We start from the raw sequence: 19,206 nt of genomic DNA, 5'->3' as shown, positions 1-19,206 counted from the left end.
AGGATGCGTGTTTTTCTTTTAAAGTGCACGCGCAAAATCTTCGAAGGATAGAACCCCTACAGCCCTGCGTGGCCCCAAGACCCCCAAGACAGTTGTAGCAACAGAAATTATACAAAGCACTTATTTAATTTAAACTCATGCTCGTAATAATAAGCAACAAATTGTAATGAACGCTAGAAAGATTAAGAATGGTACTATAATATACGTGAAATGTCTTATGCAGTAAATGTCAAAGTACTCGCACGCTGAGTAAGAGAGTTTGGCGTTCGTTCAAGAGTGAGAGACATTGAGGTAAGCGCGAGCTACGGTATTATTGGAACCTTCAGTATACAATGTTGAGTGAGTGAGTAAGGATGTTGCTTACAGTGTGTTTTAAAATGTAAATTTTTCAAGACGTTTCTGTTTTGAGTCTGTAACAAAGGATAGATATTGACTTCGAGACCCATTCATCAGCAGTCATGGCTTCGGAAAGGTAAGAATATTATGTTCGAAAGCCTGTCGCGAAAGAATTATTTGGTTTTCATTGGAGAGAAACGAAACTAAGAAGGGTGGAGGTAGCGGTTTGTATCTCTCTCTCTCTCTCTCTCTCTCTCTCTCTCTCTCTCTCTCTCGTGTTTTGCTAGGCGAGACAAACCTACTAATGATGTTGTGGCACTTCATTGCGTTAGTAAAACTCATGTCGCTATATTTATATTAACTCATGTGAAGCCCCTGACCTTTCCATATAAACATTACGCTCATACCTATTATGCATCCATACATTCGTTTTGTTGTCAAATATTTCTTATAATTTACCTAGTTTTCACTTGGCATTGAATTTTTTTTGCATTGCAAGAGTCTGATGTTAATTCCATCCTGATGACTGTAACCTTGTTGTCTTGCGTGTTAGGCCTATCCACATGTCACACCGGAGTGTAGTAGTATATAGTGAGACTAAAAGTAAAATATTGAATATTGCTTTTTATTCGGACGTGTCACGAAGGTGGCTGGTGTTTGAATGGTTATAATCGGCCAGCGGAAGTACTTATATGAAAGGTTTAAATTGAAGTGTTTATATTATGTTTGTAGACTGGTAAATGTTCTCCACTTTAAAGGGTCACGAAGGGAAGAAAAAAAATGAGGTTGAAGCCACAAATTATTTATGCATGGAAGTAGAATTACACAATAAAGGTCTGGAAATATATTGCCATATATTGGCCGAGAATGCAAACTCCGTGTGTACTAAGAGGAGGGTTAAAATTGTTTAAATAAATCAGTTGACAACACCCAACTTTTGGAATACATTAGTGGTAGTACCAATGCCTATGTATTCGGTCACTATTGAGGAGATTTGCGTGTTAGTTATTATTGGTAGCAAATGTTTAACGTAAGCAAACCAGCTGGTGTGCATGACTATGATATTAATAAAGAATTGGTAGTGTTGTATTCAGTTTTTCAGATTTCCCCGTAATCCTTGTTGGTTGCCATAATTCCATTTCCGCAAAGCAAGTTCACAACATTGTTACAACACTAATGAAAAGATGCAAGCCTCACAAAGGGTGTCCTCACGCTGTCACGAGGTGCATGCATACTTTGGTGTGGTGTTGGGGCGTCAGGTCTTAAAGGTCATACTGGCGATGTAGGTCGGGTCAGAGCCAGTCTCAGGGAACAAGATGGTTCGGTTGACTTGAACGATGCCTTTTTTCTTACTGGCTAAGTTAAAGAATACTGCCGTGCGATGGAGTGTATTTCAATACGGTTTTCTCTCCTCTCCCCCTCTCCTCCCTTCCCTCTCTCTCTCTCTTCCTCTCTCTCTCTCTCTCGCTCTCTCTCTCTCTCGTCTCTCTCTCTCTTCTCTCTCTCTCTCTCTCTCTCTCTCTCTTTCAAGGGACTACAAACAAAACTTGTACATGAAATAGTAGCAAATGAGAATTATTTTTTAAAGCAAGAAAATCATAGAAATAACTGCTCACAGATATTGAACAGAGAAGCTGATAACTAAAATAAGAATGGGAAGGGGCGCATAGGGCCACGGAAACAAGACTGTGTGGCCGTGGGAAAGTAAAGGAATGTATACTTTGATCTGTAAACTGTTAACATGTTCCCTAGTTTAAGGGATAGGAGGATGAACAAAGTCAATAAATTAGGTAAAAACCACAAATCCTTTATGTACGTAAAATTTGATTGTTTTAGAATACCACCACAATGAAGGTCTGGCTATATTGCTCGTTTGTTATGCCCAACAAAGTTCTGGAATATATTGGCCCGGAAAATAAACAATGTGAACACTGAGAGAAGGTTTGAAATGTAACGTCAATAAGATTTTTCGTGTGGCATTTCGCAGGCAGCACGGGCTCTTGATAAAATATTCGATGTTGACGTCTCACATATGACTATTTTGTGCGTTCTCTTGATTCAGCAAATCTCTGGGAGATTTTTTTTTTTTCTTTAACCAAGTCGTCATCTGATAGACCAACCCCGTCGTCCAATTTCTCATTTCCTTTCCAGATTGTAGATCTCTCGACTATTGCGCTCCCATTTCAGGCTCTTAGATGTAAGTACCTGAAGGGGATGGTGCAGAGTTTTGGGTTCTTCAAGAAATCTTTGGAAATTTTATATATATATATATATATATATATATATATATATATATATATATGTATGTGTGTGTGTGTGTGTGTGTGTAACGAAGGAAAGGGAAATACAGGAGTAGCTGCAAGATCGTTCGATCATTTAGTCCTGAAATTAGCAAGCTAGTGATATAGCCTACCATCATGCGATCACGCATCTTTTATCTGCCCATATTATCATACGACTACTGTTACACATAGGCCTACATCAGGTAAGTATGATTGCATTTGTTGCCAATGCTGGTCAGTTTAAGTCATCATATATATATCATTAAATTTTTAAATTTTTGACTCACTAGGATCGAACTCGCATCTTTCAATTAGCTCAGTTGGAACCTAAGTATCACTGTACCTAAGCCTTTTTTACCTGGGGCAGGGTTTTTGTCTAGCACTCTAGAACTTGGTCTAGCATACCAGCGAGTTTTACCCTACTTGCCGATCCAGTAGTGAACCCGATTGATAGGATTTCATTCAAATAATACCTAATAACTTCCACTCCGATGGGAGTCAGACATATATTTCTCTTCCACACGTGATTGTGTTTATTACTTCTAATATATATATATATATATATATATATATATAGATATATATATATATATATATGCAATTATATGTATATATATACATACACATATATATACATGTATGTATATCCGATTATGTATATATACATACACACATATATATTATATATATAACCTATTATAGTAACAAGAAAGTTCCGAATGCTTATAAATGTAAGTTTTGTGATAAAATGACCCAATGTTATAACGTCCTGTGGTCTGTCTTATCGGAAGGGATGTCGGTAAAACGTCGACTGGTTTAGTTTAGGAGTCACTGCAAAGGCATAGTATAGTAGATTCACATCACCGGTGCATGTGATGTCTAGGCCAGTCCCTTTCGACGCTCCTGATTGGCTGTTGATAAGCCAATCACGGGGCTGAAAACTGTCTCTCGAGAGAGTTCACGTAAGCAGGATGTATATTCAACCTCTCCTGAGGGATACGTCTTTCAAAAGCATCCCTCAGTAGAGGTGGAATATACATCCTGCCTATATGAACTCTTGAGAGAGACTGAGAGTTTCCAGCCCTGTCATTGGCTTATCACCAGCCAATCAGGAACGTCGTAAGGGACTGGGGTAGACATCAAATGCACGGCTGATGTGAATCTCCTAGCCTTACTTGTGGGTGATCGGGGATGAATGCATCTTTTCGTTCGTGCTACACCGATGTATTGTATTCAGGTGTGAGTGCATATTTAGTTACAGCTGACATGTTTCTTTGTAGGCATTTTTATTCAGATGCGCGCGTCAAGCTTACTTGATTCTTGGCTTTTTGCTCTTTTTAGTTTGATACACGTATTAAGTACTCATTTTATGTTTAGATTTTGTTGGGGTACGGATGTAAAGCTTATTTTACTTTTGTTTTAAAACTTCCGTCATTATATAAAGTTATAAGTACGCCTTGTGTTTTATTGTTAGTCATGTTAATAATAATAATAATAATAATAATAATAATCAATTTTATTTTCAATTTTATTGTCTATTATATTCAAATAATAGACAATACCATACACAATATAGATACGTATGATAACAAGATACAAAAAAAAAAATAATCGGCATATCCACACTTGCTGAAGTAGTATAAAATATGGTAATCAAAATAATGGTAATAACCATAATAATATTGAGAATAGTTAAAAAAAAAAGATAAAAATATTAAAGATTATAACAGTTAGAGAGTAGATTATATATAATCAAATTCCAGCTAGGGACAGGGGACCTTAGGTGTTTACATTAGTAAGGCCCGGAAGGCTAAGTACGAAAATTGAATGTAGCAAAATAACAATAATCGTAGTAATATAATAATGAAAGATTCGGCAGATGACACTTTGCAAAAACAAAGATTAAGTCATCTAGGGAACAACCGCCTCATTTTCCCATCTTCCCAACAATTTAGATCTTCTTGCCTCACTACTTAGGATGCTTTGTATGAGCGAATTGCTGCTGTTTCGCAGTCGTGTGATCAGACTGGACATTGTTCACCTTCCAATGATATTTAGATTGTCTAGGCGGTTTTCTGTGAACAACTGTGTGGCGGAGTGGTAGCGAGGAGTGTTTGTGAGGCGTCTCACAATGTCATTGTGAACAACAGTGGTACGTCTTATGGTCTCTCGGTATAGTTCGTCCAGAGGGAGCACCCATAGATACTGAAGCAATACGAGTGGAAGAGCAGCAGTTTCAAGTCTCGGTGACAGAAGGCAACCCTCCTTGCAATCATGTTGCCATTTGCACATAGCTTACGGCGCCTCTGTTCAATGTCTGCCGTATCTTTTAGGTCGTCGTTAATAATGTGACCCAAATACGGAAATTCGTGCACGAATTCCAGCCAATGATTTCCGAGGAAAATTTGTGGTTCTGCAATATGCTTAAGCGATCTCGGGAGCAGCGACATGCACCGAATCTTGGTTGCATTGTATAGGTTATCAAATTTCTCTGCATAGTCGTTGTCACTCGTCGGAAACCTTGTACTGCTGGAGAAAACAGAACCATATCGTCGGCGTGACAGAGGTTGTTTACAAAGTGCATCCGATTGGGAGTGGGTTCAGTTTGACATTCAGGGCATCTGTGTACGTATTAAACAGGTATGGTGAGAGAATGCCCTCTTGCCGAAGCCCGTTCAGGGAGCCGAAGGTGTACGACAATACGTTAGCCCATTTGACACAGAATTGCTGTGGAAAACCAGCAATATAAAATGCCAGTTAAATACAGAGGTGTGCCTCTTTTATGCAGCTTCAGGAAGAGCTTCAGGTAATTTACTCTGCCAAATGCTTTTCTTATAAAGAACTTATTTTTTTTTATTTTAAATACAGTCGTGACTCTTGTCTTTCAGCTATTTATTGTAGTTAAGAACAGGTTTGGAGTTATCATTTTGTTTTAAAAATTGATTGGCATGTGCTTGATTTCATTTATAGTTTTCTGAAAAGAAAACTATTGTGCCGGCATTAGTCTGTCCGTCCGCCTACTGTTATTGAAAACTACTGAGGATAGAAGGTTGCCAATTGGTACGTTGATCATCCACCCTCCAGTCATCAAACATGCAGTCAGCCATGATCGTGCTTCTGGCAACGCAACAGCACAGGCTACCACGATTCGCTTAGAGTTTCATGGCTCATACTGCACATTATATCGAGACCACCTAGAGAGAGATCTATTTTCGGTGGCCGTAATTAAACGCTGTACAGAAAACTCCATTGCGCCGAAGAAACTTCTGTGCGTTTTTTACTTGTCTTTACTTGGATACGATTGTTAAATACGTTTTTGCAGTTAAATACAATTTTCTGATCATCAAGTTACATCGGTGCATGGTCTACAGCTTTGTTATTTTTATTTTTATATATATTCCTTGATTTATTAATATTTATGGTATTCCCATTTACCTCCTTTTACTTCTTAACGAACACCATATTCATTGTAAGCTTGAATTTAAAGTCAGTGGCCTCTGTGGGATCGTTGCATGTGAATAAGGTTCATAATAATATCTTAATGATAAAAAATAATAACATTATCAAGGGAGGTTGTCCTCCCTGATTTTTTGCTGGTATTCCATGTTTTCCGTTTCTTTGCCCCATTCGCTTTGAGACCCAATTTTGGAGAAATTTAAGCCTATCATTGACGTGTTGCATTCATATCATTCGAGATTGTGACCAGTCATGTGAAGGAAGAAATAAAAGTAGACTCTTGAATAAAAGGGATAAATTATTGAGCAGAAGTTTAGAAGAAATCTTTTTACCGGAAAAGAAATATATAGATATAACATCAAATAAAGATTTTGACCTCGAATTGTGTGTGTGTAAGAGAGAGAGAGAGAGAGAGAGAGAGAGAGATAAGCAGATAAACAAATACATAAATACTTTTAGAATGGTTCCAATCATCAGGGATTGGGTGATTACTAAGTCGGTACCGCCCCTATGTGGATATGGTTATTTCCATCGGTTATTGAAAGCAGTGATCTTAAATCTGAACTTAGAGAGAAGAGAGAGAGAGAGAGAAAGCTCAATCCCATATATTACTCACTTGTTTGTCGATGAATTGTAATTACTGGGAATCTTTAGGTAAGAAATCCAGTTGCCGTGTGCTGGTGTCATTTGTTTATGTGACTAGGTGCATCTCCCGCCCTTAAACGCTAGTGGATTTCTATCCTAGACAATTACAGTGGATTTGGATTTCTTTCCTTGAACATTGCAGTGGCTTTCTGTCCATGGACATTCCTGTGGATTTCTACCCATGAATATTGCAGCGGATTTCTGTCCATGAACATTGCAGCAGTTTTCTTTCCTTGAGCGTTGCAGCGGATTTCAGTCCTCGAACATTGCAGCGGATTTCTTTCCATGAACGTTGCAATGGATTTCTGTCCATGAACTTTGCAGCAGATTTCTGTCCATGAACGTTGCAATGGATTTCTTTCCTTAAACGTTGCAGTTGATTTCTTTTCTTGAACATTGCAGTGGATTTCTTTCCTTAAACGTTGCAGTGGATTTCTTTTCCTAAACATTGCAGTGGATTTCTTTCCTTAAACGTTGCAGTGGATTTCTTTTCCTAAACATTGCAGTGGATTTCTTTTCCTAAACATTGCAGTGGATTTCTTTCCTTAAACGTTGCAGTGGATTTCTTTTCTAAACATTGCAGATGGGATTTCTTTTCCTTAAAACGTTTGCAGATTTGGCTTTTCCTAAACATTGCAGTGGATTTCTTTCCTTAAACATTGTAGTGGATTTCTTTCCTTAAACGTTGCAGTGGATTTCTTTCCTTAAACATTGCAGTGGATTTCTTTTCCTAAACATTGCAGTGGATTTCTTTCCTTAAACATTGCAGTGGATTTCTTTCCTTAAACATTGCAGTGGATTTCTTTCCTTAAACGTTGCAGGGGATTTCTTTTCCTAAACATTGCAGTGGATTTCTTTCCTTAAACGTTGCCGGGAGTCTTTTCCTTAAACATTGGTGGATTTCATTTCCCTTAAACAAATTGCAGTTGGATTTCTTATTCCTAAACATTGCAGGGATTTCTTTCCTTAAACATTGCATTGGGATTTTCATTTCCTAAAAACTGCAGTCGGATTCTTTCCTTAAAAACGTTGCAGTGGATTTTCTTTTGCTTAAACAATTTCAGAGGGATTCTTTTCCTTACACAGTACAGTGGATTTCTTTCCTTAAACATTGCAGTGGATTTCTTCGGCATTTTAAACATTTTGCCAGTGGAAAATTTTCTTCCTAAAAAATTGCAGGGGATTTCTTTTCCTAAACAGTGTAGTGGATTTCTTTTCCTTAAACAAAATGCAGTTGGATTCTTTCCTTAAAGGTTGCAGGTTTGGGATTCTTCCTAACATTTGCCAGTGACGTTTTCTTAAACATTGCAGTGGATTCTTTTCCTAACATTGCAGGGATTTCTTTCTTTTAAACCCATTGCAGTGGATTTCTTTCCTTAAAGTTGCAGTGGATTTCTATTCCATTAAAACATTGCAGGGATTTCGGGTTCACTAAACGTTTGGCAGTGGATTCTTTCCTTAAAACATTTGCAGTGGATTTCTATCCTTTAAATTCGTTTCGCCAGTTGGAAATTCTTTCCTTAAACTTGCAGTGGATTTCTTTCCTAAAAACGTTTGCTTAGTGGTATTTCTTTCCTTAAACAGTTGCAGTGGATTTCTTTTCCTAAAATAAACATTGCAGTGGATTCTTTCATTAAAAAGTTGCAGTAGGGGATTCTTTCCTAAACATTGCAGTGGATTTCTTTCCTTAAACGTTTGCCGTGGATTCTTTTCCTAAAACATGCAGTGGATTTCATCCTTAAAAATGCAGTGGATTTCTTTTCTAAAACATGCAGGGATTCTTTTTGTTAAAAACATGCCAGTGGATTTCATTTCCTAAACATTGCAGTGGATTTCTTTTCCTTAAACGGCAGTGGATTTCTTTCCTTAAAACATTGCAAGTGGATTTCTTTTCCTTACATTTACAGTTGGAGTTTCTTTCCTTAAAACCATGCTGGATTTCTTTCCTTTAAACATTGCAGTGGATTTCTTTCTTAAACATTGCAGGGATTTCTTTTCCTAAACAGCGGGATTCTTTCCTTAAACATTGCAGTGGATTCTTCCTAAACATTGCAGTGGATTTTTTCCTAAACATTTTGGCAGGGATTTCTTTCCTTAAAGGTGCAGTGGATTTCTTTTCCCTAAACTTTTGCATGGATTTTTTCTTAAACATTGCAGGGATTTCTTTTCCTAAACATTGCAGGGATTTCTTTCCTAAAACTGCAGGATTTCTTTCCTTAAACGTTGCAGTGGATTTCTCTCATCAAACATTGCAGTGGATTTCTTTCCTTAAACGTTGCAGTGGATTTCTTTCCTTAAACGTTGTAGTGGATTTCTCTCCTTAAACATTGCAGTGGATTTCTTTCCTTAAACATTGCAGTGGATTTCTTTCCTTAAACGTTGCAGTGGATTTCTTTCCTTAAACGTTGCAGTGGATTTCTTTCCTTAAAAGTTGCAGTGGATTTCTCTCCTTAAACATTGCAGTGGATTTCTTTCCTTAAACGTTGCAGTGGATTTCTTTCCTTAAACGTTGCAGTGGATTTCTTTCCTTAAACATTGCAGTGGATTCCTTTCCTTAAACGTTGCAGTGGATTTCTCTCCTTAAACATTGCAGTGGATTTCTTTCCTTAAACATTGCAGTGGATTTCTTTCCTTAAACGTTACAGCGGATTTCTCTCCTTTTAAACATTCAGTGGTTTTAAACCATTGGCGTGGATTTTTCCTTCTTAAATGTTGCAGTGGATTTCTTTCTTAAACGTTGGCCAAACGTTTGCATGGATTTCTTTCCTTAACATTGCAGTGGATTTCTTTTCCTTAAAAACTTGCAGTGGGCTTTCTTTTTCCTTAAACGTTGCGTGGATTTCTTTCCGTAAACATTGCAGTGGGGAAAATTCCTTCCTTAAAAACGTTTGCAGTGGATTTCTTTTGGGCCTTAAACATGGCAGTGGAGATCTTTCCTTAACGTTGCAAAGAGTGGATTTCTTCCTTAAAAACGTTGCAGTGGATTTCTTTCCTTAAACGTTCAGTGGATTTCTTATCCCTTAAACATTGGGCAGTGAAATTTCTTTTCCTATCCATTACAGTGGATTTCTAGTTTCCATTAAACATATTGCAGTGGTTTCTCACGACCTGAATTTTTCGTCCTTAAACCATTGCAGTTGGATTTCCTTGATTTCACCTGTTAGACAAATTGCAGTGGATTGGTCTTTTCCCTAAAACAGTGTAAGTGGATTTCATTTTCCTTTAACATTTCCAGTGGATTTAAAGTCTCTTTTCCATTAAAGGTTGCAGTGGATTTCTTTCTTTTCCTTAAACATAACTGTTGCAGTGGACTTATATTTCAATTAAAAAAAAAAAAAAAGAAGGGGGTATTTCTTTTTCCTTAAAGCAAATTGCGTGGATTTCTTTCCTTAAACATTGGCAGTTTTGATTTCTTTTCCTTTAAACGTTGCAGTGGTTTCCTCCATTAAACATTGGCAGTGGGAAATTTTTCTTTCCTTAAACGTTGCAGTTGGATTTTCTTTCCTTAAACGTTGTAGTGGATTTCTCTATTTCCTTAAATATTTTGCAGTGGAATTTCTTTCCTTAAACGTTGCAAGTGGTTTCTTTCCTTAAAAGTTGGCAGTGGATTTCCTCTTCCTTTAAACATTTGCAATGTGATTTCTTTTCCTTAAACGTTGCAAGTGGATTTCTTTCCTTAAACTTGCAGTGGATTTCTTTCCTTAAACATTGCAGTGTAGGGGTATCCTTTCCTTAAACCGTGTTTGCAGTTGGATTTCTCTTCCTTATATTAAGAAACATTGCAGTAGGATTTCTTTCCTTAAACATTGCGGTTTGGCTTTGCTTTCCTTAAACGTTACAAAGCGGATTCTCCTCCTTAACATTGCAGTGGATTTCTTTCCTTAAATGTTTGCAGTGTATTTCTTTCCTTAAAACGTTGGCAGTGGATTTCTTTTCATTAAACATTGGGGCAGTGGATTTCTTTCCTTAACCATTGGCAGTTGGCTTTCTTTCCTTAACGTTGCAGGTGGATTTCTTTCCTTAAACTTTGCAGTGGATTTTCCTTTCCTTAAAACGTTGCAGTTGGCTTTCTTTTCCCTTAAACAATTGGGCAGTTTGGAGATCTTTCCCTTAAACGTTGCAGTTGGATTTCTTTCCTTTACAACGTTGTGTGGATTTCTTTCCTTTAAACCCGTTAAACAGTGGATTTCTTTTCCTACACATTGCAGTGGAATTTCTTTCCTTAAACTTGCAGTGGATTTCTTTTCCTTAAACCATTGGCAGTGGATTCTTTCTTTCCTTAACGTTGCAGTGGATTTCTTTCCTTTAAACGTTTTGCCGTGGAAATTTCTTTCTTAAAATTGCAGTGAGGTTTCTTATCCTTAAACGTTTGCCAGTTTATTTTCCTGTCCCTTACAAATTGCATGGGGGGGGGGGGGAAGAAAAAAAAAAAAATTTCCAGAAAATTTCCTTAAACGTTGCAGTTTGGATTTCTTTCCCTAAATGTTTGCCAGTTGGAATTTTCTTCGCTAAACGTTGCAGTGGGGAATTCTTTCCTTAAAGTTTGCCAGTTGGAAATTTCTTTCCTTAAACGTTAGGCAGTGGATTTCTTTTCCTAAAACATTGCAGTGGATTTCTTTCGCTTAAACATTGGCAGTGGATTTCTTTCCTTTTAAACGTTTTGCAGTTGGAAATTTCTTTCCTTAAACGTTGCAGTGGATGTCCTTTTCTTTAAAACATTTTGCTTGTGGAAAATTTCTTTCTTAAACGTTGCAGTCGGATTTCTTTCCTTAAACGTTTGCATTGGGATTTATTCCCTTAAAACATTGCAGCTGGATTTCTTTTCCTTAAACGTTGCAGTTGGGATTTCCTTCCTTAAACGTGCGTGGATTCCTTTCCTTAACTTTGCAGTGGCTTTCTTTTCCTAAACCATTGCATTGGATTTCTGGGTTCTTTAAACATTGTGCGTTGGATTTCTTTCCTAAAACATTGCAGTTTGGATTTTGCTTTTCTTTAAACTTTGCCAGTTGGATTTCTTTTCTTAAACAATTGCCGTGGATTTCTTTTCGCTAAACCCTTGCATTGGATTTTCCTTTTCCTTAAACATTGCAGTGGATTTCTGTCCTTTTTTTTGAACCAATGCAAACTTTATTTTCTTTCCTTGAACATTGGCTGGATAATTTATTTTCTTAAAACATTGCAGTGGATTTCTTTCCTTAAATATTTGCAGTTGGAAATTTCTTTTCTCCCTAAACTTGCAGTGGATTTCTTTTCCTTAAACATTGCGGTTGGCTTTTTTTCCTTAAATACATTGGCAGTGGATTTCTTTTCACCTTAAAAACATTTGCAGTGGATTTATTTCTTTTTTCCTTAAACATTGCAGTGGATTTTTTTTCCCTTTAAACATTTTGCCAGTGGATTTTCTTTTCCTTAAACATTGCAGTGGTATTTCTTTTTCCTTAAAACATTGCAGTGGGATTTTCTTTCCTTAAACATTTGCGATTTTGATTTCTTTTCCTTAAACATTTTGCAGTGGGATTTCTTTTCCTTCACAAATTGCATTGGATTTCCTTTTCCTAAACATTACGTGGATTTTCTTTTCCCTTAAACATTGCAGTGGATTTCTTGCCTTTAAACATTTTGCCAGTTGGAAATTTCGTTCCTACTTGCAGTGGATTTCTTTTCCTTAAACATTTGCAGTGGATTTTCTTTTCCTTAAACATTGCAGTGGATTTCTTTTCCTAAAACATTGGGCAAGTGGATTTCTTTTCCTAAACATTGCAGGGATTTTCTTTTCCTTAAACATTGTAGTTGATTTTCTTGTTCTAAACATTTGCAGCGGATTTCTTTCCTTAAACATTTGCATGTGGATTTTTTCCTTAAAACATTGCAGTGGTATTTTCTTTTCCTTAAACATTGCAGTGGATTTCTTTTCTTAAACATTGCAGTGGATTTCTTTTTCCTTAAACAAATTGCAGTTGATTTCTTTTCTAAACATTGCAGTGGGAATTATTTTCCTTAAATATTTGCAGTGGATTTTCTTTTCACACGAAAACTTGGCGTTGGATTCTTTTCCTTAACATTGCATGGATTTCTTTCCTTAAACAAATTGCAGTTGGATTTCTTTCCTTAAACATTGCAGTGATTTCTTTTCTTAAACATTGGCAGTGGATTTCTTTTCCTAAACAATTGCAGTGGATTTCTTTCCGGTAAACATTTGCAGTGGATTTTCCTTTCTTAAACATTGCAAGTGGATTTTCTTTTCCTTAAACATTGGCAGTGGATTTCTTTTCCTTAAAAATTGGCAGTTGATTTCTTTCTTTAAACGTTGCATTGGATTTTCTTTTCCTTAAAACATTGCAGTTGGATTTCTTTCCTTAAACATTGCAGTGGATTTCTTTTCCTTAAACAAAAATGCCGTGGATTTCTTTTCCTAAACATTTGCCAGTGGATTTTTTTCCTTAAACATTGCAGTGGATTTCTTTTCTTTTAAACATTGCAGTGGTTTTCTTTTCTTACATTGCCAGGTTATTTCTTTCTTTTAAAACTTTGCAGTTGATTTCTTTTCCTTAAACATTAAAGTGCAGTGGTTTGCTTTCCCTAAACATTACGTGGTATTTCTTTTCCTTAAACAATTGGCAGTGGATTTTCTTTTTCCTTAAACAAATTGCCAGTTGGATTTCTTTCCTTACACATTGCGTGGATTTTTTTTCCTTTTTTTTTAAACCATTACAGTTGGACTTTTTTCTTAAACATGCGGTGGGATTTCTTTCCTTTTAAACATTTTGCCAGTTGGAAATTTCTTTCCTTAAACCTTGCAGTGGATTTCTTTTCCTTTAGACCTTTGCCAGTGGATTTTTCTTTTCTTAAACATTGCAGTGGATTTCTTTTCCTAAACATTGGCGTGGATTTCTTTCCTTAAACGTTGCAGTGGAATTTCTTTTCCCAATTAAACATTGCCAAGTTGATTTCTTTTCTTAACCGTTTGCAGTTTTGAATTTCTTTCCCTTAAACGTTGCAGTTGGATTCTTTTCCTAAACATTGCAGTGGATTTTTCTTTTAATTAAACATTGCAGTGGATTTCTTTCCTTTAAACTTTTCCAGTTGAAATTTCTATCTTTCCTTAACGTTGCAGTGGATTTCTTTCCTTAAACATTGGCAGTTGGATTTCTTTTCGCTTAAACGTTGCAGTTGATTTCTTTCCTGAACGTGTGCCAGGAGTGGATTTCTTTCCTTTAAACAATTGCAGTTGGATTCTTTTCTTAAACATTGCAGTGGATTTCTTTCCTTAAACTTTGCAGTGGCTTTGCTTTCCTTAAAACGTTTGCAAGTTGATTTCTTTCCTTAAAACGTGTCATGTGGTTTTCTTTCCTTAAACAAATTGCAGTGGATTGTCTTTCCCTTAAACGTTGCATTGGGATTTTTTTTGCCCTAAACATTGCAGTGGATTTCATTTCCTTTTGAAACCATTAGAGTTGGAATTTCTTTCCTTAAACGTTGCAGTGGATTTCATTTCCTGAAACATTAGACCTTGGAATTTCTTTCCTTAAACGTTTGGCAGTGGGATTCTTTCCTAAACATTTGCCTTGGATTTTTCTTTTATTAAACAATTGCAGTTGGAATTTCTTTTATTAAACAAATTGCAGGTTTGGCCATTTTTTCCCTTTTAGTAAACAATTGCAGTGGATTGTTCCTTTTCCTAAACATTGCGTTTTTTGGAATGGTTCTTTCCTTACACAATTGCTGTGTATTTCTTTCCTTAAGCATTGCAGTGGATTTCTTTTCCTAAACTTTGCAGTAGATTTCTTTCCTTAAACATTGCAGTGGATTTCTTTTCCTAAACATTGCAGTGGATTCCTTTCCTTGGAACAGTGGCAGTTTAATTTCCTTGTCCTTTAACAATTGCAGTTGGATTTCTTTTCTTAAGTTTCATTTGCATTTGGATTTCTTTTCCCTTGAATATTGCAGTTTAATTCTGTCCCTTGAACATTGCAGTGGATTCCTTTCCTTAAACGGTCCATAGGCTTTTCTGTTTTCAATTTGAAACATTGCAGTGGTTTCTTTTCTTAAGGCATTTGCATTGGAATTTATTTCCTTAAAACATGTTGCAGTGGATTTATTTCCTAACCATGCAGGTTTATTTCTTGTTTCCTTTGAACATTTGCAGTTTGGATTTCTTTTCTTAAACATTGCTGTGGATTTCTTTCCTTAAACATTGCAGTGGATTTCTTTCCTTGAACATTGCAGTTTATTTCTGTCCTTGAACATTGCAGTGGATTTCTTTTCCTAAACATTGCAGTGGATTTCTTTCCTTGAACATTGCAGTTCATTTCTGTCCTTGAACATTGCAGTGGATTTCTTTCCTTAAACATTGCTGTGGATTTCTTTTCTTGAACATTGCAGTGGATTTCTTTTCCTAAACGTTGCAGGGGATTTCTTTTCCTAAACATTGCAGTGGATTTCTTTTCCTAAACATTCCAGTGGATTTATTTCTTAAACATTCCAGTGGAGTTCTGTCAATGAACATTGCAATGGATTTCTTTCCTTCGGACAATTGCAGTTGGATTTCTTTTTCCTAAACCATTGTAGTGGATTTCTTTTTCTTTACATTGCCAAGTTTGGAATTCTTTCCTAAACCTTGCAGTGGGATTTTCTTTCCCTTCAAACATTTTGCCAGTGGTATTTCTTTTCTCTAAAACAAATTTGCAAGTTGGTTTTCTTATTCTTAACCATGTTATTGGATTTTCTTTCCTTAAAACGTTGCAGTATTTCTTTTCTAAACATTTGCAGTGGAATTCCTTTTCCCTTAACATTGCAAGTGGATTTCTTTTCCTTAAACATTGCAGTGAGGGATTTCTTTCCTTTAAACATTGCAGTGGATTTTTTTCTAAACATTGGCAGTGGATTTCTTTTCCAAACATTGCAGTGGAATTTACTTTCCTTAAACATCGCAGTGGATTGACTTTTCCTAACATTGCAGTGGATTTCTTTCTTAAACATTGTAGTGGATTCCTTTCATTAAACGTTGCAGTGGATTCTTTTCCTAAAACATTGCAGTGTTAATTCTTTTCTTAAACATTGCCAGTGGATTCTTTCCTTAAACATTTGCAGGGGATTTCTTTCCTTAAACAATTGCAGTGGATTTCTTTTCTAAACCATTGTAGCTGGATTCTTTCGTTAAACATTGCAGTGGGATCTCTTTCCTTAAACATTGCAGGGATTTCTTCCGTAACGTGCAGTGGATTTCTTCTCCTTAAAACCTGCAGTGGATTTCTTTTCCTAATACATTACAGTGGATTTCTTTCCTTAAACATTGCAGGTTTATTTTCTGTTCCTTGAAACATTCAGTGGGATTCTTTTCTTCAAATTAATTTGCAGTGGATATTCTTTTCTTAAACATAGCAGGGATGTCTTTTCTCTAAACATTGCAGTGATTTCTTCACTTAATACATTGCAGCGGATTTCTTTTCCAAATAGTGCAGTAGATGTTCTTTTCCTAAAAACATTGCAGTGATTTCTTTCCTTAAACGTTGCAGTGGGATTCTTTCTTAAAAGTTTTGCAGTGGATTTTCTTTTCTTAAACAAAATTGCAGTGGATCTCTTTTAATAAACATTGAAGTGGATTTCTTTTTCCTAAACATTTGCAAAAAAAGTTTTTGGGGATTTCTTTCCTTAAACCAAAATCGCAGTGGATTTCTTTCCTTAAACGGTTTCAGTGGATTTCTTTCTTAACATTGCGGGGGTTTCTTTCCTTTCTTTTCCCTTAAAACATTGCAGTGGATTCTTTTCCTAAACCTTTGCAGTGGATTTCTTTCATTAAAACATTGCTTGTGGATCGTTCTGTTTCCTTAAAACATTGCAGTGGATTTCTCATTAAACATTTTGCTGTGGATTTATTTCTTAAAACAAATTGCAGTGGATTTCTTTCCTTAAACATTGTTGGAATTTCTTTTTCCTTAAACATTAGACTGGATTTCTTTTCATTAAGATTGCAGGGATTTCTTTTCTTACACATTGCAGTGGATTTCTTTTCCTAAACATCGCAGTGGGTTCTTTTTCCTTAAATATGCAGGGATTTCTTTTCCGAAAACATTGACAGTTGTTGTGGGGGGGATTCTTTTCTTAATATGCAGTGGATTTCTTTTCTATAAAACATGCAGTAGGATTTCTTTTCTTAACATTGCAGTGGATTTCTTTTTCTTCCCTTAAAACATTGCATTGGATTTCTTTTCTTAAACATGCAGGTAGATTTCTTCTTAACATTGCTGTGGATTACTTTTCTAACATGTGCAGTGGATTTCTTTTCTAAAACGTTGCAGTGGATTTCTTTCCTTAAACATTGCTGTGGATTTCTTTTCCTCAACATTGCAGTGGATTCTTTTTCTTAAACATTGCTGTGGATTTCTTTCTTAAAACATTGCAGTGGATTTCTTTCCTTTAAACATTGCATTGGAGTTCTTTCTTAAACATTGCAGTGGATTTCTTTTCCTTAAACATTGAGTGGATTTCTTTTTCTAAAACATGCAGTGGATTTCTTTCATAAAATCGCAGTGGATTTTCCTTAAATATTTTGCAGGTGGAGTTCTTTTCCAAAAATTGCAGTGGAGTCTTTCTTAAATAGCAGTCGGATTCTTTTCTTAAACATTGCAGGGAGTTCTTTTCTTAAACATGGCAGTGGATTTCTTCCTTAACATGCATTGGATTTCTTTCTTAAACATTGGGGCAGTTTAGATTTCTTTTCTTAAACCATTGCCTGTGGATTACTTTTCTTAAACAGTGCAGTGGATTTCTTTTCCCTTAAACATGGCAGTTGGATTTTCTTTTCTTAAACATTGCAGGTGGGATTTCTTTTCTTAAAAAAAAAAACAAAAAAAAAAAAAAAAAAAAAAAGAAAAAAAAAAAAAAAAAAAAAAAAAAAAAAAAACAAAGAAAACATTTGGCATTACAAGAGAGGGGAGGGTGGAATGTCTTTTGGTTTGTTCCTTAAAAACCGTTTTGCAAGAGAGGCAGAGGGAGAGAGAGTGGATTTTCTTTGCCTTACAAAAACATTGCAGTGGGATTTCTTTCTTTTACTTTAAACGCAAAACCTTAAATTGCAAGCGAGAGAGAGAGAGAGGTAGAGATGGAGTTTCTTTTCTTTTAAAAAAACATTTTGCAGCCAGTGTAGGCAGGCAAAGCCAGAGAGAGGTTGGATTTCCTTTCATTAAAAATTGGCATGGATTTCTTTTCTTTAAAGCATTTTGCAGAGAGGGATAAAGTGCCAGTTGCAAGATATGGATTTCCTGTTTCTTTTTTCCTTAACAACATTGCATGTGGATTTCGTCTTTTCTTTAACTATTTGCCAGTTGGAATTTCTTTCCTAAACATTTGCAGTGGATTTCTTTCCTTAAATAAATTGGCAGTTGATTTCTTTTCCTAACATTGCATGGATTTCTTTTCTTAATATTGCAGTGGAATTTCTTTTTCCTAAACAAAGCAGTTGGATTTCTTTCTTTAATATTGCATGGCATTTCTTTTCCTAAACATTGCAGTGGATTTCTTTTCTTAAATATTGCAGTGGATTTCTTTTCTTAAACATTGCAGTGGATTTCTTTTCCTAAACATTGCAGTGGATTTCTTTCCTTAAACATTGCTGTGGATTTCTTTTCCTAAACATTGCAGTGGATTTCTTTTCTTAAACATTGCTGTGGATTTCTTTTCTTAAACATTGCAGTGGATTTCTTTCCTTAAACATTGCATTGGATTTCTTTTCTTAAACATTGCAGTGGATTTCTTTTCTTAAACATTGCTGTGGATTTCTTTTCCTCAACATTGCAGTGGATTTCTTTTCCTAAACATTGCACTTTATTTCTTTCCTTAAATATTGCAGTGGATTTCTTTTCCTAAACATTGCATTGGATTTCTTTTCTTAAATATTGCAGTGGATTTCTTTTCTTAAACATTGCATTGGATTTCTGTTAATGAACATTGCAGTTTATTTCTGTCCTTTAACATTGCAGTTTATTTCTGTCCCTGAACATTGCAGTGGATTTCTTTCCTTAAACATTGCAGTGGATTTCTTTCCTTAAACATTGCAGTGGATTTCTTTCCTTAAACATTGCAGTGGATTTCTTTCCTTAAACATTGCAGTGGATTTCTTTCCTTGAACATTGCAGTGGATTTCTGTCAATGAACATTTCAGTTTATTTCTTCCTTGAACATTGCAGTGGATTTCTTTCCATGAACATTGCTTTGATTATGACAAACACGGGTTGTGTCCCAAGGATGATTGCGTAACTGGTGCTGGCTGTTGAACAAAGATTCATAAATTCTCTTAATTCTGAAAACCAAGCCTAAGAAGACACAGGAGTAGAATATAAGAAGGAAACCCAAAAATTTCATTTCAAACTCCCTCCAGTACGCACAAGATAGGATTACGCGCTGTTAGTCTCCTCAAAGTAAATTCTCTGTAGGTGGTAGTGCCATCAGTGCACCTTACGCTGTGCACTGTAGTCATTGATTAAGGATT

At 36.0% G+C, this 19,206-nt stretch overlaps 1 protein-coding gene across 7 annotated transcripts in view; it reads left to right on the top strand.

Moving 5' to 3' along the window:
• Positions 1-331: 331 nt before the first annotated feature.
• LOC135212107 (serine-rich adhesin for platelets-like) overlaps positions 332-19,206 on the top strand; it is a 640,572-nt gene continuing 621,697 nt past the window's right edge. For all 7 annotated transcript variants that reach the window (XM_064245493.1, XM_064245502.1, XM_064245501.1 and 4 more), the window contains exon 1: positions 332-472. In XM_064245493.1, coding sequence (XP_064101563.1) covers positions 459-472 — 14 coding nt within the window. In that variant the 5' untranslated portion in view covers positions 332-458. The remainder of the gene's footprint in view (positions 473-19,206) is intronic.

The sequence above is a fragment of the Macrobrachium nipponense genome, chromosome 40 (genome assembly GCF_015104395.2).
Source record: "Macrobrachium nipponense isolate FS-2020 chromosome 40, ASM1510439v2, whole genome shotgun sequence".
Taxonomy (NCBI): Eukaryota; Metazoa; Arthropoda; class Malacostraca; order Decapoda; family Palaemonidae; genus Macrobrachium; species Macrobrachium nipponense.
The sequence above is the reverse complement of the archived record's forward strand: the minus strand, read 5'-3'. Positions and strand labels throughout refer to the sequence as shown.